General features: G+C 49.5%; 1 protein-coding gene across 1 annotated transcript in view; it reads right to left on the bottom strand.

Moving 5' to 3' along the window:
- Positions 1–26,330, bottom strand: part of LOC132574825 (DNA topoisomerase 1-like) — a 63,201-nt gene that overhangs the window by 17,652 nt on the left and 19,219 nt on the right. The window contains exons 6-9 of the mRNA XM_060243056.1: positions 10,656–10,771; positions 7,672–7,793; positions 3,634–3,756; positions 3,229–3,416 (exon numbers count right to left, since the gene is read on the bottom strand). Of these exons, the coding sequence (XP_060099039.1) occupies positions 3,229–3,416; positions 3,634–3,756; positions 7,672–7,793; positions 10,656–10,771 (549 nt within the window). The remainder of the gene's footprint in view (positions 1–3,228; positions 3,417–3,633; positions 3,757–7,671; positions 7,794–10,655; positions 10,772–26,330) is intronic.

Genomic DNA, 26,330 nt, shown 5'->3' with positions numbered 1-26,330 from the left:
CTTTCACTATGCAGCACCACATCCAGCAGCTTACAAGCTTGGTACCTGGTCCCTTCTCTTGGCTTTCTATAGCAGGGGTGGTCAACGGTAGCTCTCCAGATGTTTTTTTGCCTACAACTCCCATCAGCCCCAGCCAGCATGGCCAATGGCTGGGGCTGATGGGAGTTGTAGGCAAAAAACATTTGGAGAGCTACCGTTGGCCACCCCTGTTCTGTAAGACCTTTCTTCTTCTTCTCTCTCGTACCTTGGTTGGGAGCCATAGTAAGTTAACCCTTTTTGAAATTAACCTGTTTATAATAAGTGACATGAACCTACATGACTACATCGTGCCCTTGTCCCGAACCCGGAAATTGCAGCTGGTGCAGAATGCCGCGGCCCGGCTGTTACTAGGTCTCCCAAAGTGGGGACACATTCAGCCGGGTCTTCGGACCCTGCACTGGCTTCCAGTGATATACCGAGTCCGGTACAAGGTGCTGGTTATTACCTTTAAAGCCCTATATGGCTTGGGACCTGTCTACCTGAAGGACCGTCTCTCCCCACGCGTTCCCCAGAGAGTACTGAGGTCGGGAACACAAAATCTCCTTACTATCCCTGGGCCAAAAGAAGCGCGCTTGAAAGCCACCAGAGAAAGCGCCTTCTCTGTTATGGCCCCTACATGGTGGAATCAGCTGCCGGAGGAGGTGAGGGCCCTGCGGGACCTTGTTGACCCTCTTCCGGCTAGCTTATACCTAGCTTGTGAATTTAATGCAATTTGCCAGTTTTCCTCTTTTATATTCAGAATATTTATTAATTTTAAGGTTTTATCTGTTTTAAATGTTTAATTCTTTCATATTTAAAAATTGTTTAATTTTTATGCTGGATTTACTGTTGGAAGCCGCCCTGAGCCACTTGTGGGAAGGGCGGGATATAAATTCTAAATAAATAAATAAATCGTGAAAGACGTGCTTCTGTTTTGGTAAGAAAAAATTCTCTCTTAACACTAAAATCAGATCTCTTTGTAATTTGTTTGAATAGCATTTTCCCCTTAACCGGGAAATATGAAGGATCGAGGAAAAGTCGAAAAAACTTCCGTGCTTTCAAGTCAAATGATTATTTTTTTAAAAAAAAAACATTTAACCCAATAATACAGAAGGTAGAGAAAGAAGTCCTTTTCTCCCTTTCTCACAATACGAGAACTCACGGGCACTCAATGAAATTGCTGAGTAGTTAGGTTAGAACTGATAAAAGGAAGTCCTTCTTCACCCAAAGGGTGATTAACACGTGGAATTCACTGCCACAGGAGGTGGTGGAGGCTGTCTGGGGCAGTGATGCACTGTATTCTTGGTGCTTGGGAGGGGCAACAGTGTAAGGACTTCTAATGTCCTGGCCCCACTGATGGACCTCCTGATGGCATCTGGTTTTTTTTGTCACTGTGTGACTCAGAGTGTTGGACCGGATGAGACACTGGCCTGATCCAGCATGGCTACTCTTATGTTCTTCTGTGTGACTCAGAGTGTTGGACTGGATGGGCCACTGACCTGATCCAACATAGCTTCTCTTATGTTCTTCTGTGTGACTCAGAGTGTTGGACTGGATGGGCCATTGGCCTGATCCAACATGGCTTCTCTTATGTTCTTATGTGTGACACAGAGTGTTGGACTGGATGGGCCACTGACCTGATCCAACATGGCTTCTCTTATGTTCTTCTGTGTGACTCAGAGTGTTGGACCGGATGGGCCACTGGCCTGATCCAACATGGCCACTCTTATGTTCTTACGGTGCAACTATTGGGTAAGAAATACCTCATGATAAATTCATTTTAACTTTATGGATGTTTGTGGATGTAATTATAATTATGCTTGTCTCTTGTATTTTTAGTTCACTGATGAAGACATAATATCGGAACAGGATATATCTAGAATCTGTATCTAGAATGTGAACTCTAAACCTGAGAACTTTAAACTTGAACCACTGGGTTTAAAATTTAATTTTGACTGAAATTATATATCTGGAATTTAATTTAATTTTTGGATTTCTATCTCGCCCTATCCTGTAAGCGAGTTCAGGATGGCTTACAATTTGTTTTCTGATTGAACTTATGCTTTTGGAATGAATGCTTATTGGAATTGTGGAAACAAATATTGAATATTGTAACTGTAAACCTAACTGCTTATTGTACTGTAAATGGAATTTCTTATTGCTTTTTGTATTATGATTTAACTCTGGTTATTGAAAAGAAATAAATAAGAATTAGAGAATAGGAAATAGAAACACACTAACTGGATTTAAAATAGGGTGTACTGGAAAACACTATTGCAAGCCAAAATATCTTTTTCTGTATTTGACTTATGTGCGGTTACCGATATTATAACATAAGAACATAAGAGAAGCCATGTTGGATCAGGCCAATGGCCCATCCAGTCCAACACTCTATCACACAGTGGCTAAAAATTTTTATATACACACACACACACTGTGGCTAATAGCCACTGATGGACCTCTGCTCCATATTTTTATCTAACCCCCTCTTAAAGCCGGCTATGCTTGTAGCCGCCACCACCTCCTGTGGCAGTGAATTCCACATGTTAATCACCCTTTGGGTGAAGAAGTACCTCCTTTTTTATCTGTTCTAACCCGACTGCTCAGCAATTTCACTGAATGCCCACGAGTTCTTGTATTGTGAGAAAGGGAGAAAAGTACTTCTTTCTCTACCTTCTCCATCGCATGCATAATCTTGTAAACCTCTATCATGTCACCCCGCAGTCGACGTTTCTCCATAACTCTGCATGCAAGAGGATCTGAGAGGGAAAGAGGTTAATTCTCTCCCCCTAACACTCAGATACACTTGGCAGCTGCCCCCTCCCCCGCCCCTCACAGGTTAAATGTTGAGCCCCTTTGGTCCTTGCTTTTGCCTTCTGTTTTTCACCTTCTATAGGACCTCTCTTCTTCTTCTCTCTCTGACCTGGGCTTGGAGCAGTAGTAAGTTAACCTTTCTGAAATGAATCTGTTTACAAGTTACACGAACCAACATGAATATGTCATTTAAGATGCGCGTCTTATTTTTTAAAGCAAAATTTCGTTCTCTTGACACTAAAGTCCGATCTCTTTGTAATTTGTTGGAATAGCATTTTCCCCTTCAATGTGAAGAATCGGGGATACTATGAAAAAGCTGCTGTGCTTTCGAGACAAATGTTCCTTTAAAAATACACATAACCCAATATCACACCCTTCACAATGCAGATACCCCACCTACTGCAGTTGATTATTATGTCTTCCGGCATGACCCTTTTCTTGAGCATCCCCATCTTAGGGTGGTCCCCGCGCCCCCGGAAGAGACCTGGGGGTTCGGTTTTGAAGTTTCCGATCTTCTCCCGGTGCCCATCGATGATGCAGTAGCCGTATTTCTCCTGGATCCTCTCCGCCTCCTCTTTCAATTTCTGTCGGAAAACAAAAACAGGGAGGTATTATTTTTATAATATCTATTCTATCATCTTGGCTACATCAGGGGGTGTGGCCTAGCAAGCAGAGGAGTTCCTGCTACGAAAAAAGTACTGCAAAGTCAGGACAGTCATTCAAGAATCAATTCATGCCCGAAGAAAGCTCAGTTCTGCAGCTCTCTGGCTGCCCAAAGGACCTCAGTAGTGGGGACCAAACCTGTTTCTCCTCCTTGGGCAGGGCTTTCCGGGCCTCCTGCTTCTCCACAAAATACTTATGGATCTCTTCAAAATTGCACTTCCCCAGCTCTCTGATCTTCTTCCTCTCTTCCGAGGTCATCTCCTGTGTGGAAAACCAAAGCGACAGCAGAAATTACGGTTCAGCGGGTCTCACTCCAAGACAGGGCCCGGTCAGAGTTCCTGGCCCCCCCCACCCATGCATCCACCTGGACCAAATCGAGACTTCGGTTTCTTGTCTCATTACCAACGCTGATGTTTCCATGCCTACTATTCCTCTGCATATTATACTCAAGGCTTTTTTAGAGCAGGAACTCCTTTGCATAGTAGGCCACGCATCCCTGATGTAGCCAATCCTCCTGGAGCTTACAGTAGACCCTGTAAGAAGAGCACTGTAAGCTCTTGGAGGATTGGCTACATCAGGGGTATGTGGCCTAATATGCAAAGGAGTTCCTGCTACAAAAAAAGTCCTAATTATACTTAATCCAATCAGGCCCGCTATTGCCATTCACTTAGGGCTGCCAAGCCCCTGGTCTGGGTGGGGCTTCCCCCACCCGGAAGGTTCCCAAACCGCCAGACCACATTGGGCCGATGGGGGAACCTCCCCCAATGTCGCTGGCACAATGACGTTGCCCGGAAGTGACATCATCACGCCCACGACATCGCGCAGTGACTGCTCTAAGTGTTTCTGGGAAAACTCTATGGTTTCCCTGGACACTTTAGCGATTTGGGAGGGGAAACTCCATGGTACAATAGGTACCACAGAGTTTTTCCCTCCCAAATGGCTAGAGCATCTGGGAAAACCATAGAGTTTCCTGGACACGCCTAGAGCAGCCACCACGCAACGTCGCCAGTGCAATGACGTTGCTTCCAGGTGATGTCATTGCACCACGCGCTAGTGCACGAGAAAAGTCCCCTGCCGGAGGCTTAAAGGTACTTGGCCACCCTACATTCACTTGCTGTTTACATTTACCTACTAACCTCATTCAACATCTGAAATCCCTCCACTCTCCAAGATATAAGGACAGATGGATTCACATTCTAGCTGTAGCTGAAGAAATGGGCAGTGACTCAAGAAACCTCTTACCAAGCCTCAAATTCTGCTATTAGTCTTTAACAGGGGTGGCCAAACTTGCTTAATACAAGAGCCACATAGAGTAAACATCAGATGTTTGAGGGAGGGAGGAGACTGCAGATTTATACCCCCGCACATCTCTCTGAATCAGAGACTCAGAGCGGCTTACAATCTCCTATATCTTCTCCCCCCCTCTCAGCCCCACCCTGTGAGGTGGGTGGGGCTGAGAGGGCTCTCACCACAGCTGCCCTTTCAAGGACAACTCCTGCGAGAGCTACGGCTGACCCAAGGCTATTCCAGCAGTTGCAAGGGGAGGAGTGGGGAAACAAACCTGGTTCTCCCAGATAAGAGTCTGCAAGACAAGGAAGGAAGGAAGGAAGGAAGGAAGGAAGGAAGGAAGGAAGGAAGGAAGGAAGGAAGGAAGGAAGGAAGGAAGGAAGGAAGGAAGGAAGGAAGGAAGGAAGGAAGGAAGGAAGGAAGGAACGAACGAACGTGGTGGGAGGGAGGAGAGGTGGAAAGAAATCAACTTTAACTTTACATGCATTCTCCAAGCAGCCGGCTGGCTTGGCGAAGTGATTTAAAGAGACAAATGCTTTCTCCAAGCTGGCTGAAGGGGCGGTGGGGGCTTCAAGAGCCACTCAATAGGTGCGAAAGAGCCACGTGCGGCTCCTAAGCCGCAGTTTGGCCACCCCTGGTCTTTAAGGTCCTGCTGGACTCTCACTCTTTTCTACCGCTATAATCGGACTAACACGGCATCCCATCTTTTATCTATGAACATCTGAAGCTACCTTATACCGAAACAGACCCCTGGTCCATCCGTGTTAGTATTGCCACCGGCAGCTGCTCTCCACAGTCTCCGGCAGAGGTCTTTCACATCACCTCCTGCCTGGTCCCTTTGAAGTAGAGATTGCAGGGACTGAACCTGGAACCTTTTGCATGCCAAACATGCTCTATCACGGAGCTGTGGCCCCACCTCAATATCACCGGATATCGCGCTACCATTGAGTTCTTGCCTGTCGTTTGCAACAGGAGAAAACAAGCCAATCCAGCTGCAACACTACAATGATCTCCGGTGACGTACGGCTGCATTCCGGGTGGCCTACCAGGTACCAGATTTAGCCACAGTCCACACCGTGCCCCGTAAAGCTGAGCACCACTGGACCGTGTTGCGGAGCTCCTGAAACTTCTCTAATATGCATTGGATTCTCCAGTATTCATTGGATAAACATATGGAGCAGAGGTCCATCAATGGTTATTAGCCACAACGTACTGTTGGGGCACTGTCTGGGGCAGTGATGCTCTGTATTCTTGGTGCTTGGGGGGCACAGTGGGAGGGCTTCCAGTATCCTGGCCCCACTGATGGACCTCCTGATGGCATCTGGGTTTTTTTGGCCACTGTGTGACACAGAGTGTTGGACTGGATGGGCCACTGGCCTGATCCAACAGGGCTTCTCTTATGTTCTTATATGTGACACAGAGTGTTGGACTGGAGGGGCCATTGGCCTGATCCAACATGGCTTCTCTTATGTTCTTCTGTGACACAGAGTGTTGGACTGGAGGGGCCACTGGCCTGATCCAACATGGCTTCTCTTATGTTCTTATGTGACACAGAGTGTTGGACTGGAGGGACCATTGGCCTGATCCAACCAAGGCTTCTCTTATGTTCTTCTGTGACACAGAGTGTTGGACTGGATGGACCACTGGCCTGATCCAACATGGCTTCTCTTATGTTCTTATGTGACACAGAGTGTTGGACTGGAGGGACCATTGGCCTGATCCAACCAAGGCTTCTCTTATGTTCTTCTGTGACACAGAGTGTTGGACTGGGTGGGCCAGTGGCCTGATCCAACATGGCTTCTCTTATGTTCTTATGTGACACAGAGTGTTGGACTGGATGGACCACTGGCCTGATCCAACCAAGGCTTCTCTTATGTTCTTATGTGACACAGAGTGTTGGACTGGAGGGGCCATTGGCCTGATCCAACAGGGCTTCTCTTATGTTCTTATGTGACACAGAGTGTTGGACTGGATGGGTCATTTGCCTGATCCAACATGGCTTCTCTTATGTTCTTATGTGACACAGAGTGTTGGCCTGGATTGGCCACTGGCCTGATCCAACATGGATTCTCTTATGTTCTTATGCAGGCGCTAGACTGCAGCGGTGGCCAAACTGTAGCTCTTTCACACATATTTTATGGCTCCCAAAGCCTCCACTGTCCCATTGGCTGGCTTGGAGAATGCATTTAAAGTTTTCTTTCCACATCTTCCTCCCTCCTTCCCACATCTATTTGCCTGCCTGCCTCCCTTCCTGTTTTGAAAGCCAGTTTGCTATAGTGGTTAAGTATGTGGATTCTTACCTGGGATAACCAGGTTTGATTCCCCACTCCTCCGCTTGCAGCTGCTGGAATGGCCTTGAGTCAGCTATCGCTCTTGCAGAGCTGTCCTTGAAAGGGCAGCTTCTGGGAGAGCCCTCTCAGAGCTCTCTCACAGGGTGTCTGCTGGGGGGGAGGGAGGTAAAGGAGATTGTGAGCCACTCTGAGACTTTGCGATTCGGAGTGGTGGGCAGGATATAAATCCAATATCATCTTCTTCTCCTGTTCTCAAACATCTGATGTCCATGTCTTGCAGCTCTCAAACATCTGACTTTACTCTATGTGGCTCTAACTTTTAAGCAAGTTTGGCCACCCCTACACTTGGGCCATGGCTCAGTGATAAAGCAACTGCTTGGCATGCAGCAGGTTCAATCCCCAGCATCTGCAGTTCCAAAGGACCAGGCAGGAGGTGATGTGAAAGACCTCAGCCTGAGACCCCAGAGGTCTGCTGCCAGTCTGAGTTGGCAATACTGACCTGGATGGAGCAAGGGTCTGACGCAGAATAAGGCAACTTCAGGTGGTCATCGGATTCACGCGCACGTGTACGCGACACAAGCACGCCCGCAACAAATACCTTCGTCCAGTCATTGAAGAAGTTGTTCTGGAAGATCTCCTTCCCCGTGTAGTCATGAGCCAGCATCTTGGCATAGAACGTGGCAATTTCTTCCGCAGCCAAACTGAGTTTCATGGGCTTTCCTGGAAGAGTCAACAGCGGCCCTGTGACCAATGGCTTTGCCTCCACAGTGCACTGGGGCCTCCCACCTCAGAAGAAAGGGTACCTTTGAAGAACCCTCCCCCTGCCGCACACTAAAGCTCCGTGCCTCAATCTGTGGCACCTTCGTTTGCCTATAGGTATGAACTGGCACCTTCCATTTCATTGCAGCCGAAGAAGGGGGCATGCACACAAAAGCTTATGAAGGAGGAAGAGAAGGAGAAGAAGAAGGAGGTGAAGGAGGAGGAGAAGGGGAAGGAGGAGAAGGGGAAGGGAAAGGAGGAGGAGGAGAAGGAGAAAGAGAAAGAGAAGAGGAAGAAGGGGAAGAAGGAGGAGGGGAAGGGAAAGAAGGAGGAGGAGAAAGAGAAGGGGGAAGGGGAAGAAGGAGGAGGGGAAGGACGAGAAGGAGGGGAAGGAGGAAAAGAAGGAGAAGGAGAAGAAGAAAGATTTATACCCCACCCTTCCCTCTGCATCAGAGACTCAGAGGAGCTTACAATCTCCTTTATCTTCTCCCCCCACAACAGACACCCTGTGAGGTGGATGGGGCTGAGAGAGCTCTCACAGCAGCTGCCCTTTCAAGGACAACTCTTGCAAGAGCTATGGCTGACCCAAGGCCATTCCAGCAGCTGCAAGTGGAGGAGTGGGGAATCAAGCCCAGTTCTCCCAGATAAGAGTCCACGCACTTAACCACTACACCAAACTGGCTCCAAAGGTGTGCCAAGCACCAGTCGATTCTGGGGTGACGTCGCATCACGATGTTTTCACGGCAGACTTTTTATGGTGTAGTTTGCCATCGCCTTCCCCAGTCATATATGCTTTCCCCCCAGCAAGCTGGGGACTCATTTTACCGACCTCGGAAGGATGGAAGGCTGAGTCAACCCTGAGCCAGCTACCTGAACCAGCTTCCGCTGGGATCGAACTCAGGTCTTGAGCAGAGCTTGGACTGCATTACTGCAACTTTACCACTCTGCTGATCTTAAAGATGGCCCTGGACTCAAATGTTGTTCTGCTGCTTCAGACCAACATAGCTACCCACCTGGATCTACCTTCACTTACAGTGATCCAGTGTGGTGCAGCGATGAAGAGTGTCAGACTACTATCTGGGAGGCCCTGGTTCAAATCCCAGCTCAGCCATGAAAGCTTGCAGGGTGACTTTGGGCGAGTCCCCCCTCTCAACCTAACTCCACAGGGTTGTTGTAAGGATAAAATGGAGGAGAGGAGAATGACATAAGCTGCTTTGGATCCCCGTTGTGAAGAAAGAAGGGATATAAATAAGCTACTAAAAAGTAAATCTCTGCCCCCTTTCATTGGAGAGAGAGATGCTTTCCCCCTCTTGAGAACAAGTTTGGTGTACTGGTTAAGTGTCCGGACTCTTATCTGGGAGTACCAAGTTTGATTCCCCACTCCTCCATTTGCAGCTGATGGAATGGCCTTGGGTCAGCCAGAGCTCTCTAATCCGGGAGAACCAGGTTAGATTCCCCCACTCCTCCACTTGCACCTGCTGGAATGGCCTTGGGTAAGCCAGAGCTCCCTTATCTGGGAGAACCGGGTTTGATTCCCCACTCCTCCACTTGCACCTGCTAGCATGGCCTTGGGTCAGCCAGAGCTCTCTTATCTGGGAGAACCGGGTTTGATTCTCCCATTCCTCCACTTGCACCTGCTAGCATGGCCTTGGGTCAGCCAGAGCTCTCTTATCTGGGAGAACCGGGTTTGATTCTCCCATTCCTCCACTTGCACCTGCTAGCATGGCCTTGGGTCAGTCAGAGCTCTCTTATCTGGGAGAACCGGGTTTGATTCTCCCATTCCTCCACTTGCACCTGCTAGCATGGCCTTGGGTCAGTCAGAGCTCTCTTATCTGGGAGAACCGGGTTTGATTCTCCCATTCCTCCACTTGCACCTGCTAGCATGGTCTTGGGTCAGTCAGAGCTCTCTTATCTGGGAGAACCGGGTTTGATTCTCCCATTCCTCCACTTGCACCTGCTAGCATGGCCTTGGGTCAGTCAGAGCTCTCTTATCTGGGAGAACCGGGTTTGATTCCCCCATTCCTCCACTTGCACCTGCTAGCATGGTCTTGGGTCAGTCAGAGCTCTCTTATCTGGGAGAACCGGGTTTGATTCCCCACTCCTCCACTTGCACCTGCTAGCATGGCCTTGGGTCAGCCAGAGCTCTCTTATCTGGGAGAACCGGGTTTGATTCCCCCCTCCTCCACTTGCACCTGCTAGCATGGCCTTGGGTCAGCCAGAGCTCTCTTATCTGGGAGAACTGAGTTTGATTCCCCACTCCTCCACTTGCAGCTGCTAGCATGGCCGTGGGTCAGCCAGAGCTCTCTTATCTGGGAGAACTGAGTTTGATTCCCCACTCCTCCACTTGCAGCTGCTAGCATGGCCTTGGGTCAGCCATAGCTCTGGCAGAGGTTGTCCTTGAAAGGGCAGCTGCTGTGAGAGCCATCTCAGCCCCACCCACCTCACACCCACTGCAGTCTTCTTCTTCCCTCCGCGGCTGTAGGATCCTCTGAAAACCAGATTTTTAAGCTGCAGACGGAACTTGGGAAAGTAGCAGGGCAAGTCACAGCTCCACAGCAGCGTGTACAAAGTCAGGCGGAAGCACCCCGGGAAAAAGGAGTGCAAGACCAAAACAAGGCTAGTAGGAAATTGGCCTTACTCTTTTTTTTTTTTTTACATAATGACCTAGTTTGGGGTCCCAACCCACCGTTGGGGAAGCAGAGAATCTCCAGGGATGCAAGGCTCAGTAAAACCTCTCCCTACAAGCTCGAGAGCCCTTGGCGGTCAAGATACCCTCTTGGTCCGTTGCCAGCACAGTGCCCATTTCAACAAACACACACCAACCGTTGTAATAGAAGCAGACGTCATCAGGCAGCGGCTCGTAAGGAGGAGCGAAGCAGGGCCCGTTGTGCTGCAGTTGCTGCCACTTGACGCCATCATCCCTTTGCTCCTCTTCCCACCTGCGGAGACAAACATTGGCAAAGACAGTTATATTCATGGCGGGGGGTATCTAAGGATGGGGCTTAAAAGCTTCTACTCCCAAAATCTTGTTGGTCTCTGAGTTGGTCCTACTGGACCAGACGGCTAAGAGTGCAGACTCAAATCTGGAGAACTGGGTTTGATTCCCCACTCCTCCACTTGCAGCTGCTGGAATGACCTTGGGTCAGCCGTAGCTCTCTTATCTGGAAGAACCGGGTTTGATTCCCCACTCCTCCACTTGCAGCTGCTGGAATGGCCTTGGGTCAGCCGTAGCTCTCTTATCTGGGAGAACCGGGTTTGATTCCCCACTCCTCCACTTGCAGCTGCTGGAATGGCCTTGGGTCAGCCGTAGCTCTCTTATCTGGGAGAACCGGGTTTGATTCCCCACTCCTCCACTTGCAGCTGCTGGAATGGCCTTGGGTCAGCCAGAGCTCTCTTATCTGGGAGAACCAGGTTTGATTCCCCACTCCTCCACTTGCAGCTGCTGGAATGGCCTTGGGTGAGCCAGAGCTCTCTTATCTGGGAGAACCGGATTTGCTTCCCCACTCCTCCACTTGCAGCTGCTGGAATGGCCTTAGGTCAGCCAGAGCTCTCTTATCTGGGAGAACCGGGTTTGATTCCCCACTCCTTCACTTGCACCTGCTGGAATGGCCTAGGGTCAGCCAGAGCTCTCTTATCTGGGAGAACCGGGTTGGATTCCCCACTCTTCCACTTGCAGCTGCTGGAATGGCCTTGGGTCAGCCAGAGCTCTCTTATCTGGGAGAACCGGGTTTGATTCCCCACTCCTCCACTTGCACCTGCTGGAATGGCCTAGGGTCAGCCAGAGCTCTCTTATCTGGGAGAACCGGGTTGGATTCCCCACTCTTCCACTTGCAGCTGCTGGAATGGCCTTGGGTCAGCCAGAGCTCTCTTATCTGGGAGAACCGGGTTTGATTCCCCCCTCCTCCACTTGCAGCTGCTGGAATGGCCTTGGGTCAGCCAGAGCTCTCTTATCTGGGAGAACCAGGTTTGATTCCCCACTCCTCCACTTGCAGCTGCTGGAATGGCCTTGGGTCAGCCAGAGCTCTCTTATCTGGGAGAACCGGGTTTGATTCCCCACTCCTCCACTTGCAGCTGCTGGAATGGCCTTGGGTCAGCCAGCTCTCTTATCTGGGAGAACCAGGTTTGATTCCCCACTCCTCCACTTGCAGCTGCTGTAATCGTCTTGGGTCAGCCAGAGCTCTCTTATCTGGGAGAACCGGGTTCAGTTCCCCACTCCTCCATTTGCACCTGCTGTAATGGCCTTGGGTCAGCCAGAGCTCTCTTATGGGGGAGGTGCAAGTGGAAGAGTGGGGAATCAAACCTGGTTCTCCCAGATAAGAGAGCTCTGGCTGACCCAAGGCCATTCCAGCAGGTGCAAGTGGAGGAGTGGGGAATCAAACCTGGTTCTCCCAGATAAGAGAGCTCTGGCTGACCCAAGGCCATTACAGCAGGTGCAAGCGGAGGAGTGGGGAACCAAACCCGGTTCTCCCAGATAAGAGAGCTCTGGCTGAACCGGGTTTGATTCCCCACTCCTCCACCTGCAGCTGCTGGAATGGTCTTGGGTCAGCCAAAGTTCTCTTATCTGGGAGAACCAGGTTTGATTCCCCACGCCTCCACTCGCAGCTGCTGGAATGGCCTTGGGTCAGCCAGAGCTCTCTTATCTGGGAGAACCGGGTTTGATTCCCCACTTCTCCACCTGCAGCTGCTGGAATGGTCTGGGGTCAGCCATAGCTCTCTTATCTGGGAGAACCGGGTTTGATTCCCCACTCCTCCACTTGCAGCTGCTGGGGACCTTGGGCTAGTCAGTTCTCCCAGAGCTCTCTCAGTCCCACCTACTTTTATAAAAAAAAAAAACAAGTTTAACATTCTGGATCATAGACAAAATAACAATCAACAGTGTGATCCAAGAAAGTCAGCTAGTCTCCCATAAACATCCAGATGAACCACAAGTACAAACAGCGCAAAAGCAAATTAAAAACAAATTAATGCCAGACCGGTATATTATGTGTGGTTGAACCAAAATTCTCACAAGAAAAATAAGAACATTAGAGAAGCCATGTTGGATCAGGCCAATGGCCCATCCAGTCCAACACTCTGTATCACACAGTGATATATATATATATACACACACAAACACACACTGTGGCTAATAGCCACCTGATGGACCTCTGCTCCATATTTTTATCCAATCCCCTCTTGAAGCTGGCTGTGCTTGTAGCCGCCACCACCTCCTGTGGCAGTGAATTCCACATGTTAATCACCCTTTGGGTGAAGTACTTCCTTTTATCCGTTTTAACCTGACTGCTCAGCAATTTCGTTGAATGCCCACGAGTTCTTGTATTGTGAGAAAGGGAGAAAAGCACTTCTTTCTCTACCTTCTCCATTCCATGCATAATCTTGTAAACTTCTATCATGTCACCCCGCAGTCGACGTTTCTCCAAGCTAAAGAGCCCCAAGCATTTTAACCTTTCTTCACAGGGAAAGTGTTCCAAACCTTTAATCTTTCTAGTTGCCCTTTTCTGCACTTTTCCCAATGCTAGAATATCCTTTCTGAGGTGCGGTGGCCAGAATTGCACACAGTACTCCAAATGAGACCGCACCATCGATTTATACAAGGGCATTATGATACTGGCTGATTTGTTTTCAATTCCCTTCCTAATAATTCCCGGCATGGCGTTGGCCTTTTTAAAATAATCCAGAAAAGGAGACCACTTGGCTAAAATAGCAGGCCTTCGATGTGAAGTATGCCCCCCCTTCTAAATTATGCGTCATTTTGTCCAAAACAAAACACTCCCAGCATTTGCTTAACCAGGCCACCAAAGAAGGAACTGAATTCTGTCTCCAGTGTAATGCTACAGCATACGTAGCTGCATTGAGCAGCAAAGAAATCCACTCCTCCTTTCATTCAGAAAGTCTAAAATCATCCTTAATGTTTAGGAGATAAATTTTAGGGGATAATGTAGCCCCACCTACTTCACAGAGCATGGAGAGAGAAAGAAGAAGAAGAATTGCAGATTTATACCCCGCCCTGCTCTCTGAATCAGAGACTCAGAGCGGCTCACAATCTCCTATATCTTCTCCCCCCCACAAGACACCCTGTGAGGTGGGTGGGGCTGAAAGGGCTCTCACAGCAGCTGCGCTTTGAAGGACAACCTCTGCCAGAGCTCTGGCTGACCCAAGGCCATTCCAGCAGGTGCAAGTGGAGGAGTGGGGAATCAAACCCGGTTTTCCCAGACAAAAGTCCGCACACTTCACCACGACACCACTAGATTGTAAGCGAAGGCTGCGGTATAAATCCAATCTCCCCCCCCCCCCATCACTACTACCTCTATCTCCCCCCCTCCTCCTCCTCCTCTTCATTTCCTTGGCCTACCAGCAGTTTTAAACTACTGATTTTAAACGTGTGGCTTTTATCGAGATGGGCCGCTGTGTTAAGTTTGTCTGTAGCAGCAGCAAAGAGAGAGAGTGCAGGAGCATCTCAAAGACTAACAAATTTAGTGGCAGGGGAGGTGGGTTTTGTGAGTCACTCCTCACCGCTTCAGCTACTGGTACCTGAACAGGTGAGCAGTGATTCACGAAGGCTCTTCCCCTGCCCCCAATTTGTTAGTCTTTTAAGGTGCTCCTGGGCTCGGGCTCTTTTCTAGGGGTTTGTGAGCATTTTTATTGTGGTTTTTGCTATTGCTTACATTGTAAGCTGCACCTTGAGTTCTTACGTAAAGTACAAAGGCAGATAAGTTTCAAACAATGAATAGCTCTCTCCTAAGGGAGAACCAGTTTGCTGTAGTGGTGAAATGTGAGGACTCTTATCTGGGAGAACCCAGTTTGATTCCCACTCCTTCAGCTGCACCTGCTGGAATGGCCTTGGGTCAGCCATAGCTCTGGCAGAGGTTGTCTTTGAAAGGGCAGCTGCTGTGAGAGCCCTCTCAGCCCCACCCACCTCACAGGGTGTCTGTTGTGGGGGAGGAAGGTAAAGGAGATTGTGAGCCGCTCTGAGACTCTTCGGAGTGGAGGGCGGATATAAATCCAATATCTTCATCTACCTCACAGGGTGTCTGCTGTGGGGGAGGAAGGGAAAGGAGATTGTGAGCCGCTCTGAGACTCTTCGGAGTGGAGGGCGGGATATAAATCCAGTATCTTCATCTACCTCACAGGGTGTCTGTTGTGGGGAAGGAAGGTAAAGGAGATTGTGAGCCGCTCTGAGACTCTTCGGAGTGGAGGGTGGGATATAAATCCAATATCTTCAGCTACCTCACAGGGTGTCTGTGTGGGGGGGGGGGAAGTAAAAGAGATGGTGAGCCACTCTGAGACTCTTCGGAGTGGAGGGCGGGATATAAATTCAATATCTTCATCTACCTCACAGGGTGTCTGTTGTGGGGGAGGAAGGTAAAGGAGATTGTGAGCCGCTCTGAGACTCTGCCCTTGAACCGGTTTGATTCCCCCCTCCTCCACTTGCACCTGCTGGCAAGGTTGTCCCTGAAAGCTCTGGCAGGTTGTCCTTGAAAAGGCAGCTGCTGGGAGAGCCCTCTTCAGCCCCACCCACCTCACAGGGTGTCTGTTGTGGGGGAGGAAGGTAAAGGAGATTGTGAGCCGCTCTGAGACTCTTTGGAGTGGAGAGCGGGATATAAATCCAATATCTTCATCTACCTCACAGGGTGTCTGTTGTGGGGAGGAAGGTAAAGGAGATTGTGAGCCGCTCTGAGACTCTTTGGAGTGGAGAGCGGGATATAAATCCAATATCTTCATCTACCTCACAGGGTGTCTGTTGTGGGGGAGGAAGGTAAAGGAGATTGTGAGCCGCTCTGAGACTCTTTGGAGTGGAGAGCGGGATATAAATCCAATATCTTCATCTACCTCACAGGGTGTCTGTTGTTGGTGGGGGGAAGGTAATGGAGATTGTGAGCCGCTCTGAGACTCTTTGGAGTGGAGAGCGGGATATAAATCCAATATCTTCATCTACCTCACAGGGTGTCTGTTGTGGGGGAGGAAGGTAAAGGAGATTGTGAGCCGCTCTGAGACTCTTTGGAGTGGAGAGCGGGATATAAATCCAATATCTTCATCTACCTCACAGGGTGTCTGTTGTTGGTGGGGGGAAGGTAATGGAGATTGTGAGCCGCTCTGAGACTCTTTGGAGTGGAGAGCGGGATATAAATCCAATATCTTCATCTACCTCACAGGGTGTCTGTTGTGGGGGAGAAAGGGAAAGGAGATTGTGAGCCGCTCTTAGACTCTTCGGAGTGGAGGACAGGCTATAAATCCAATAGCTTCATCTATCTCACAGGGTGACTGTTGTGGGGGAAGGTAAAGAAGATTGTGAGCCGCTCTGAGACTCTTCGGAGTGGAGGGCAGGATATAAATCCAATATCATCTTCTTCTTCTAAGCTCCCAATGGATGGAACCAGGAGTCTGAGATTCCTTCGGCTGTACAAGCCATTAAATCTACACATGACAAATTTAATTTATATAATTTCATTCCATGATCCACTTTGAGTCTTAGAGAGAAAGATGGACTATAAATAACCAAATAATAACATGGCTCATTAGGCCATATGTAAAATGTCACTCTAAAAGCCAGGGGATATTCCTATCATTTCCATCAACCATTTGAAATTGGGGGAGGGGTCTTTAAGTTTTTATAACTCTATATCCGCCTGTCTCTCTGTCATCTATCTATCTGCACCCCCTCCCAAACAAAAACCCATTGAAAAAATGCCATGAATAGCAAGCAATATTATTGTGGGTATTTTGACACAGAGCTCAAGAGTATATAAGATAAGAGCAGTTGACCGTTCCGCAACTGAAGACATTTTAATAATGCAATCTAACTTTGTGTGTTGACTGACATTATTTTATCCCTCCAAGAAGCTCAGGACAGCATAACCGGCTCTTCCTTGCTCCACTGGGCTGCCACAACAACCCTGCGAGGCAAGTTAGGCTGAGAGAGAGAAACAGAATAACTGACGAAAATCATCCAGTGAGCTTCAAAGGGCAGAATTTGAACCTGGATCTCCTCAGTGCCAGTATGACACTTTCATTTATTTACCAAATTGGTATCCCGCCTTTCTGCCTTGACAAAGGCCTCCAAGCGATTTAAAACATACATGATAAGATCACTTTTCCCTTTATAACCCCATTGCTACTCATAAGAATACTTCGACCTAATCCATCCTTCTCTTCTCTGGTTAACTGCGATAATTTTAAAACATTCACTGTTCTTTGTTTTGTATCCAATTAATGTTTCCTTACAGGCACAAATGTGAAAACAGGAGTTTTAAAAGCACATTATTAGACCAATTTCACACTAGACTTTTAATCCTGGTTTAGCCCTGTCCCCAAGCTGACATTCTACACTAAAATCAAAGAATCACAGAGTTGATTTCTCTGATTCTCTGATGCTAGTGTAGAATGTCAGTTTGGGGACAGGGCTAAACCAGGATTAAAGGTCTAGTGCAAAATTAGTCTTAATCTATAACTGCATTTAAAAAAAAAAAAAGACCAGAGACACTCAAATAAAGAGAGCCAGTGTGGTGTGATGGTTACAATGTTAGAGTAGGAGCCATGAGTTCTGGGTTCAAATTCCTACTCTGCCATGGGAGCTTGCTGGGCGACCCTGGGCCAGTCACACACTCTCAGCCCAGCCTACCTAATAGGGCTGTTGTGAGGATAAAATGAAGGAGAGAAGAATGACATAATTCACTTTGGGTTCCCCACTGAGGAGAAAGGCAGGTTATAAATGAAGTACAAAACGTTAAGACTGTCTATTTTGATCTTTTTGTTCATTTCCATCCCTAAAAACAATTTACAATAGCAAAAATGGGGAAAAAAATAAGTACAGGCATCACAATAGTTTAACCTTACTGGAATCTTAAATCCAACTGTTCCCTTTCTCTACGCAACTGCTTAGGTCCAACTGTCAAGTCAGAATTGAATCATAAAGTTGGAAGGGACCTCCAGGGTCATCTAGTCCAACCCCCTGCACAATGCAGGAAATTCACAAATCCCAACCTCTAAAATTCACAGGATCCTCATTGCTGTCAGATGGCCATCTAGCCTCTGTTTAAAAACCTACAATCCTAGAGTTGGAAGGGGACCTCCAGGGTCATCAAGTCCAACCCCCTGCGCAATGCAGGAAACTCACAAACCCCTCCCCCTAAATTCACAGGATCCTCATTGCTGTCAGATGGCCATCTAGCCTCTGTATAAAAACCTAGAATCCTAGAGTTGGAAGGGGTCCTCCAGGGTCATCTAGTCCAACCCCCTGCACAATGCAGGAAATTCACAAATCCCTACCCCTAAATTCACAGGATCCTCAATGCTTTGACCATAGATTGAAAACCAGATGTGTTAACCCTCTGGCAAGATACAGTCCTGTTTCTGCTGCTGCTTAAACATGAGGTCAGAAGTCAGGGGTGGGCAAACTTGCTTAACTAAGAGCCACACATAACAAACGTCAGCTGTTCAAGAGCCATAGGACAGGAACATCAGATGCATGAGAGCCAGAAGACAGGAAGGAAGGCAGGTGGGCTCTCCTTCCTTGGAGTTTTTCAACAGAGGCTAGATGGCCATCTGACAGCAATGAAGATCCTGTGAATTTAGAGGGAGGTGTTTGTGAGTTTCCTGCATTGCGCAGGGAGTTGGACTTGATGACCCTGGAGGTCCCTTCCAACTCTAGGATTCTAGGTTTTTCAACAGAGGCTAGATGGCCATCTGACAGCAATGAGGATCCTGTGAATTTAGGGGGAGGTGTTTGTGAGTTTCCTGCATTGCGCAGGGAGTTGGACTAGATGACCCTGGAGGTCCCTTCCACCTCTAGGATTCCTGACTGTTAGAGCAATTCCTCCGTGGAACAGGCTTCCTCCTCGGGAGGTGGTGGGATCTCCTTCCTTGGAGGTTTTAAAGCATAGGCTAGATGGCCATCTGACAGCAATGAAGATCCTGTGAATTTAGGGGGAAGTGTTTGTGAGTTTCCTTCATTGTGCAGGGGGTTGGACTAAATGACCCTGGAGGTCCCTTCCAACTCTAGGATTCTATGCAATTGGGCTCTCCTTCCTTGGAGGTTTATAAACAGAGGCTAGACGGCCATCTGACAGCAATGAAGATCCTGCGAATTTAGGAGGAAGTGTTTGTGAGTTTCCTGCATTGTGCAGGGGGTTGGACTTGATGACCCTGGAGGTCCCTTCCAACTCTAGGATTCTAGGTTTTTCAACAGAGGCTAGATGGCCATCTGACAGCAATAAGGATCCTGTGAATTTAGGGGGAGGTGTTTGTGAGTTTCCTGCATTGCGCAGGGAGTTGGACTAGATGACCCTGGAGGTCCCTTCCACCTCTAGGATTCCTGACTGTTAGAGCAATTCCTCCGTGGAACAGGCTTCCTCCTCGGGAGGTGGTGGGATCTCCTTCCTTGGAGGTTTTAAAGCAGAGGCTAGAATGGCCATCTGACAGCAATGAAGATCCTGTGAATTTAGGGGGAAGTGTTTGTGAGTTTCCTTCATTGTGCAGGGGGTTGGACTAGATGACCCTGGTGGTCCCTTCCAACTCTAGGATTCTATGCAATTGGGCTCTCCTTTCTTGGTTTATAAACAGCGGCTAGATGGCCATCTGACAGCAATGAAGATCCTGTGACTTTAGGGGAAGTGTTTGTGAGTTTCCTGCATTGTGCAGGGGATTGGACTAGATGAGCCTGAAGGTCCCTTCCAACTCTAGGATTCTATGACATTGGGGTCTCCTTCCTTGAGGTTTCTAAACAGAGGCTAGACGGCCATCTGACAGCAATGAAGATCCTGCGAATTTAGGAGGAAGTGTTTGTGAGTTTCCTGCATTGTGCAGGGGGTTGGACTAGATGAGCCTGGAGGTCCCCTTCCAACTCTAGGATTCTAGGTTTTTAAACAGAGGCTGGATGGCCATCTGACAGCAATGAGGATCCTGTGAATTTAGGGGGAGGGGGGAGGGGTTTGTGAGTTTCCTGCATTGCGCAGGGGGTTGGATTAGATGAGCCTGGAGGTCCCTTCCAACTCTGATTCTATGATTCTAAGGCAGACAGGCAGGCAGGCAGGCAAATAGAGAGAGGGGAGGGAGGGAAAGGTGGAAAGAAAGCAACTTTAATTTTAAATGCATTCTCCAAGTCACCAGCTGGCTTGCCTTGGGAGAAGTGATTTAATGAGACAAATGCCTTCTCTTAGCCAGCCGTCAGAAACTCTCTCTTACCTGGCCTGAGGAATCTTTGCCCTTTCGTGCAATGCATAAAACCGCCGAGGAAGAAAGAAAATCACCAACCGTCAGGACACTGCAGAGCAAAACTGGGCAGGCCTCATAACCGACAGGGGGTCGGCTCAGTGACCAGCAAAACCCCAGGCCCAAGCACCCCCCCTTTCCTCCACATGGCAACCACCTGGCCGCTGCTCCACCTGTGCACCGAAGAGCACTGAATCTCTGTCAACTCTCTGTCCCCAGATGTGCAAGAGGGCACGCCGAGCCCCCTTCCCACCGGAAATGCTGAAACCTCCCCCAACAAACCACCGGGCTCAACATTACAAAAAAGCAGCAATGAGTTAAATGCAAAAGCTTGCGGTGGGCTTTGAGATCGAGCCAGTCCCTGAACCATGGGAGGCCTCCCTGCGGCTTCCTGGTTTCCAAAGGAGGCTGTGATCACAGGCTTCTCTCTACCCATAATGCCAGAGCAGCAAGGAACGCTGGGAAATGTAGTCCAGCTTTATTAAAGGGACAATTGGCTATTTTATTCTACTTCTAGGGTTGCCAATCCCCAGGTGGGGGCAGGGGATCCCCCGGTTTGGAGGCTCTCCCCCTGCTTCAGGGTCATCAGAAAGAGGGAAATGTCTGCTGGGAACTCTACTATTCCCTATGCAGATTTATTCCCATAGAAAATCATGGAGAATTGATCTGTGGGTATCTGGGGCTCGGGGGGGGGGGGGGGGCTGTTTTTTTGGGGTAGAGGCACCAAATTTTCAGTATAGCATCTAGGGCCTCTCCCCAAAATACCCCCCAAGTTTCAAAAAGATCGGACCAGGGGGTCCAATTCTATGAGCCCCAAAAGAAGGTGCCCCTATCCTTCATTATTTCCTATGGAAGGAAGGCATTGAAAAGGTGTGCTGTCCCTTTAAATGTGATGGCCAGAACTCCCTTTGGAGTTCAATTATGCTTGTCACAGCCTTGATCTTGGCTCCACCCCTAATGTCTCCTGGCTCCACCCCCAAAGTCTCCTGGCTCCACCCCCAAAGCCCCCAGATATTTCTTGAATTGGACTTGGCAACCCTAGTCGTTTCCGACTCTGGGGTGGCGTTGCTTTCACAACGTTTTCTCGGCAGACTTTTTACGGAGTGGTTTGCCATTGCTTTCCCCAGTCATCTACGCTTTCCCCCCAGCAAGCTGGGGACTCATTTGACCGACCTCGGAAGGATGGAAGGCTGAGTCAACCTTGGGCCGGCTACCTGAACCAGATTCCGCTGGGATTGAACTCAGGTCGTGTGCCGAGAGTTCAGATCACAAGTACTGCTCTTTTACCACTCTGCACCACGGGACTCTTCAAAAGGAAAGGTCCCCTGTGCAAGCACCAGTCGTTTCCGACTCTGGGGTGACGTTGCTTTCACAACGTTTTCACGGGAGACTTTTTACGGGGTGGTTTGCCATTGCCTTCCCCAGTCGTGTCCGTTTTCCCCCCAGCAAGCTGGGGACTCATTTTACTGACCTCGGAAGGATGGAAGGCTGAGTCAACCTTGGGTCGGCTACCTGAACCAGCTTTTGCTAGGATCGAACTCAGCCCTTGGGTCGTGAGCAGAGTTCAGACCACCGTACTGCAGTACTGCTGCTTTACCACTCTGCGCCACGGGGCCACGGACAGAAGACAGGAAAAAAAAGACAGAAGCTGCACTGAATTTGTTCCTGGGTTAGGGTTGCCAATCCCCAGGTGGGGGCAGGGGATCCCCCGGTTTGGAGGCCCTCACCCTGATTTATCAGGGTCATCAGAAAGTGTGTGTGTGGAGAGTCCTGTTGGGCACTCCATTATTCCCTATGGAGACCAATTCCCATTGGGTATAATGGAGAATTGATCCACAGGTATCTGGAGCTCTGTGGGGGGGGGGTGCTGTTTTTTTGAGGTAGAGGCATCAAATTTGCAGCATAGCATCCAGTGCCTCTCCTCAAAACACTCCCCAAGTTTCAAAAAGACTGGACCGGGGGTTTCAATTCTACGAGCCCCCGAAGAAGGTGCCCCCATCCGTCATTATTTCCGATGGAGGGGAGGCATTTTAAAAGGTGTGCGGTCCCTTTCAATGTGATGGCCAGAACTCCCTTTGGAATTCTTGTGCTTATCACACCTTTGCTCCTGGCTCCACCCCCAAAGTCCCCAGATATTTCTTGAAATTGGACCTGGCAACCCTACCTGAGGTCCAGCTTTTGGCTGGGACAATTACAGGCCAAGCAGAGTTAGCAGAAAAGTTAATTCACTGTCATTATCACCCATCCGCTCGGAGACCGCGTTTCACGTCTCTCTTCTGTTAAAGTGGGTTTCCGTACTAATTTCATTTACACCTAGTGGGCAGATGCCTCCCCGGCCACGAGCGGCGAATAGGGAGGGGGGGGGGGAATGGTTGCCAGCTCCAGGTTAAGACAGGGGTCATTTAGTAGAAAAAATGGTGCTGGAGCTCATTAGCACAACTCATCGGCATATGCCACACTCCTGACATCACCAGAAGGTGGACTAAATTATATCAGCTCAGCATCTACCTTAAAATGCTTCTTGAACTATAGTTCTCATAAAAAAAACCCTTACCTCCCACATCATACTTTCTCTTTCTCCCCCATCAAACTGGAGAGCCAGTTTGGTGTAGTGGTGAAGTGCGCGGACTCTTATCTGGGAGAACCGGGTTTGATTCCCCACTCCTCCGCTTGCACCTGCTAGCATGGCCTTGGGTCAGCCATAGCTCTGGCAGAGGTTGTCCTTGAAAAGGGCAGCTGCTGTGAGAGCCCTCTCAGCCCCCACCCACCTCACAGGGTGTCTGTTGTGGGGGAGGAAGGGAAAGGAGATTGTGAGCTGCTCTGAGACTCCTCGGAGTGGAGGGCGGGAAATAAATCCAATATCTTCATCTACCTCACAGGGTGTCTGTTGTAGGGGAGGAAGGGAAAGGAGATTGTGAGCCGCTCTGAGACTCTGGCCTTGAAAGGGTCACAGGGTGTCTGTTGTGGGGGAGGAAGGTAAAGGCGATTGTGAGCCGCTCTGAGACTCTGGCCTTGAAAGGGCAGCTTCTGGGAGAGCTCTCTCAGCCCCACCCACCTCACAGGGTGTCTGTTGTGGGGGAGGAAGGTAAAGGCGATTGTGAGCCGCTCTGAGACTCTGGCCTTGAAAGGGCAGCTTCTGGGAGAGCTCTCTCAGCCCCACCCACCTCACAGGGTGTCTGTTGTGGGGGAGGAAGGTAAAGGCGATTGTGAGCTGCTCTGAGACTCTGGACTTTAAAGGGCAGCTTCTGGGAGAGCTCTCTCAGCCCCACCCACCTCACAGGGTGTCTGTTGTGGGGGAGGAAGGGAAAGGAGATTGTGAGCCACTCTGAGACTCTGTCCTTAAAAGGGCAGCTTCTGGGAGAGCTCTCTCAGCCCCACCCACCTCACAGGGTGTCTGTTGTGGGGGAGGAAGGTAAAGGCGATTGTGAGCCGCTCTGAGACTCTGGACTTTAAAGGGCAGCTTCTGGGAGAGCTCTCTCAGCCCCACCCACCTCACAGGGTGTCTGTTGTGGGGGAGGAAGGGAAAGGAGATTGTGAGCCACTCTGAGACTCTGTCCTTAAAAGGGCAGCTTCTGGGAGAGCTCTCTCAGCCCCACCCACCTCACAGGGTGTCTGTTGTGGGGGAGGAAGGTAAAGGCGATTGTGAGCCGCTCTGAGACTCTGGCCTTGAAAGGGCAGCTTCTGGGAGAGCTCTCTCAGCCCCACCCACCTCACAGGGTGTCTGTTGTGGGGGAGGAAGGTAAAGGCGATTGTGAGCTGCTCTGAGACTCTGGACTTTAAAGGGCAGCTTCTGGGAGAGCTCTCTCAGCCCCACCCACCTCACAGGGTGTCTGTTGTGGGGGAGGAAGGGAAAGGAGATTGTGAGCCACTCTGAGACTCTGTCCTTAAAAGGGCAGCTTCTGGGAGAGCTCTCTCAGCCCCACCCACCTCACAGGGTGTCTGTTGTGGGGGAGGAAGGTAAAGGCGATTGTGAGCCGCTCTGAGACTCTGGACTTTAAAGGGCAGCTTCTGGGAGAGCTCTCTCAGCCCCACCCACCTCACAGGGTGTCTGTTGTGGGGAGGAAGGGAAAGGAGATTGTGAGCCACTCTGAGACTCTGTCCTTAAAAGGGCAGCTTCTGGGAGAGCTCTCTCAGCCCCACCCACCTCACAGGGTGTCTGTTGTGGGGGAGGAAGGTAAAGGCGATTGTGAGCCGCTCTGAGACTCTGGCCTTGAAAGGGCAGCTTCTGGGAGAGCTCTCTCAGCCCCACCCACCTCACAGGGTGTCTGTTGTGGGGGAGGAAGGTAAAGGCGATTGTGAGCCGCTCTGAGACTCTGGCCTTGAAAGGGCAGCTTCTGGGAGAGCTCTCTCAGCCCCACCCACCTCACAGGGTGTCTGTTGTGGGGGAGGAAGGTAAAGGCGATTGTGAGCTGCTCTGAGACTCTGGACTTTAAAGGGCAGCTTCTGGGAGAGCTCTCTTAGCCCCACCCACCTCACAGGGTGTCTGTTGTGGGGGAGGAAGGGAAAGGAGATTCTGAGCTGCTCTGAGACTCTTTGGGGTGGAGGGCAGGATATAAATCGAATATCTTCTATGTGGCCACAGTGGGATGAGGAAGATTTCCATCTGTCTGCTTTATATGTTTTGGTTATTCTTTTTTTTGGAGCCCAGAAGCAAGATATTTGGGGGGGGGGGGGCTGGGGTAAGAAAGAAAGAGCACAACAAAATTTAGAGTTTCCAGAGCTCCGCTCCAGCCCAAAATGAGGTCTGCCCGTTTTTTCGAACTCAATAGCCAGCCTGACAGAAGAGCTCAGGAGAGTCAAAAGCTCCCTCTGTGAGAGGTGGATTGGTTCCCATGAACAGGTATGGCGCAATGCCCGATTTTTGCACATTAACAGCTAATCATGTTCTCAACTCCCTCAGAGAGTTTTAAACGCTAATTGAAAAGAGCCTCCAGCCTCCCCACCCCCACCCCCAGCTTCTAAACTCAGCAGGGAGGAAGAAGGAAGGTGGGAGTCAGACTGCAGGGCCCAAGGACGAACTCCCCCACAACTGCACCACCTAGCCAGAGACGCAAGCAGTTTTTAAAGATTCCTTCCTTCCCTCCAGAACGCTGTGTTGGACTCCTTTTTGCTCTTCCCGCAATGAGCAGGGATAAAGAAGAAAAAGAGTAGGGGGGGTTATATCGTATTTTTCTCTGCCCTAAGGAATCTCAGAGTGGCTGAAATCTCCTTCCCTTCCTCTCCCCACAACAAGAATCATAGAATCGTAGAGTTGGAAGGGACCTCCAAGGTCATCCAACCCCCTGTACAATGCAGGAAACTCACAGACCCCTCCCCCCAGATTCACAGGATCTTTATCGCTGTCAGACGGCAATCCAGCCTCTGTTTAAAAACCTCCAAGGAAGGAGAACCCACCACCTTCCGAGGAAGCCTGTTCCACTGAGGAATCGCTCTAACGGTCAGGAAGTTCTTCCTGATGTTGAGCCAGAAACTCTTTTGATTTAATTTCAACCTATTGGTTCTGGTCCTACTTTTCTGGCCACAGAAAACAATTCCACACCATCCTCTATAGGATAGTCCTTCAAGTACTTGAAGATGGTGATCATATCACCTCTCAGCCGCCTCCTCTCCTAAATTAACAGGATCTTCATCGCTGTCAGATGGGCATCTAGCCTCTGGTTAAAAACTTCCAAGGAAGGAGAGCCCACCACCTCCCGAGGAGGAAGCCTGTTCCACTGAGGAACCGCTCTAATGGTCAGGAAGTTCTTCCTCATGTTGAGCCGGAAACTCTTTTGATTTAATTTCAACCCATTGGTTCTGGTCTGATGTTCAAGGGCCACAGAAAACAATTCCGCACCATCCTGTAGATGACAGCCCTTCAAGGACTTGAAGATGGTGACCCTATCACCTCTTAGCCGCCTCCTCTCCAGGCTAAACATTCCCAGCTCCTTCAACCTTTCCTCATAGGACTTGATCTCCAGACCCCTCACCATCTTCGTCGCCCTCCTCTGGACGCCTTCCAGCTTGTCTATATCCTTCTTAAAGGCTAGTCTTGTGAGGCTAGTGGGGCAGAGAGAGTTCTGAGAGAACTGTGACTGACCCAAGGTCACCCAGCAGGCTTCATGAGAAGGAGGAAGAGTGGGGAATCCAACCTGGTTCTCCAGAGAAGAGTCCACCGCTCTTCACCACTACATCACACCGGCGCTCAAAAGTTGTCCATGGCTTCTACAGATTACATTGTGAATATATGAACATACTGAATCTACTGCCTTCTACTGAATCTACTGTGTTTATAGATGTATTTAAATGGTC

Source organism: Heteronotia binoei, chromosome 7, assembly GCF_032191835.1.
Source record: "Heteronotia binoei isolate CCM8104 ecotype False Entrance Well chromosome 7, APGP_CSIRO_Hbin_v1, whole genome shotgun sequence".
In the NCBI taxonomy this organism is placed as follows: domain Eukaryota; kingdom Metazoa; phylum Chordata; class Lepidosauria; order Squamata; family Gekkonidae; genus Heteronotia; species Heteronotia binoei.
Note: the sequence above shows the minus strand (reverse complement) of the source record. Positions and strands in the feature narration are given on the sequence as shown.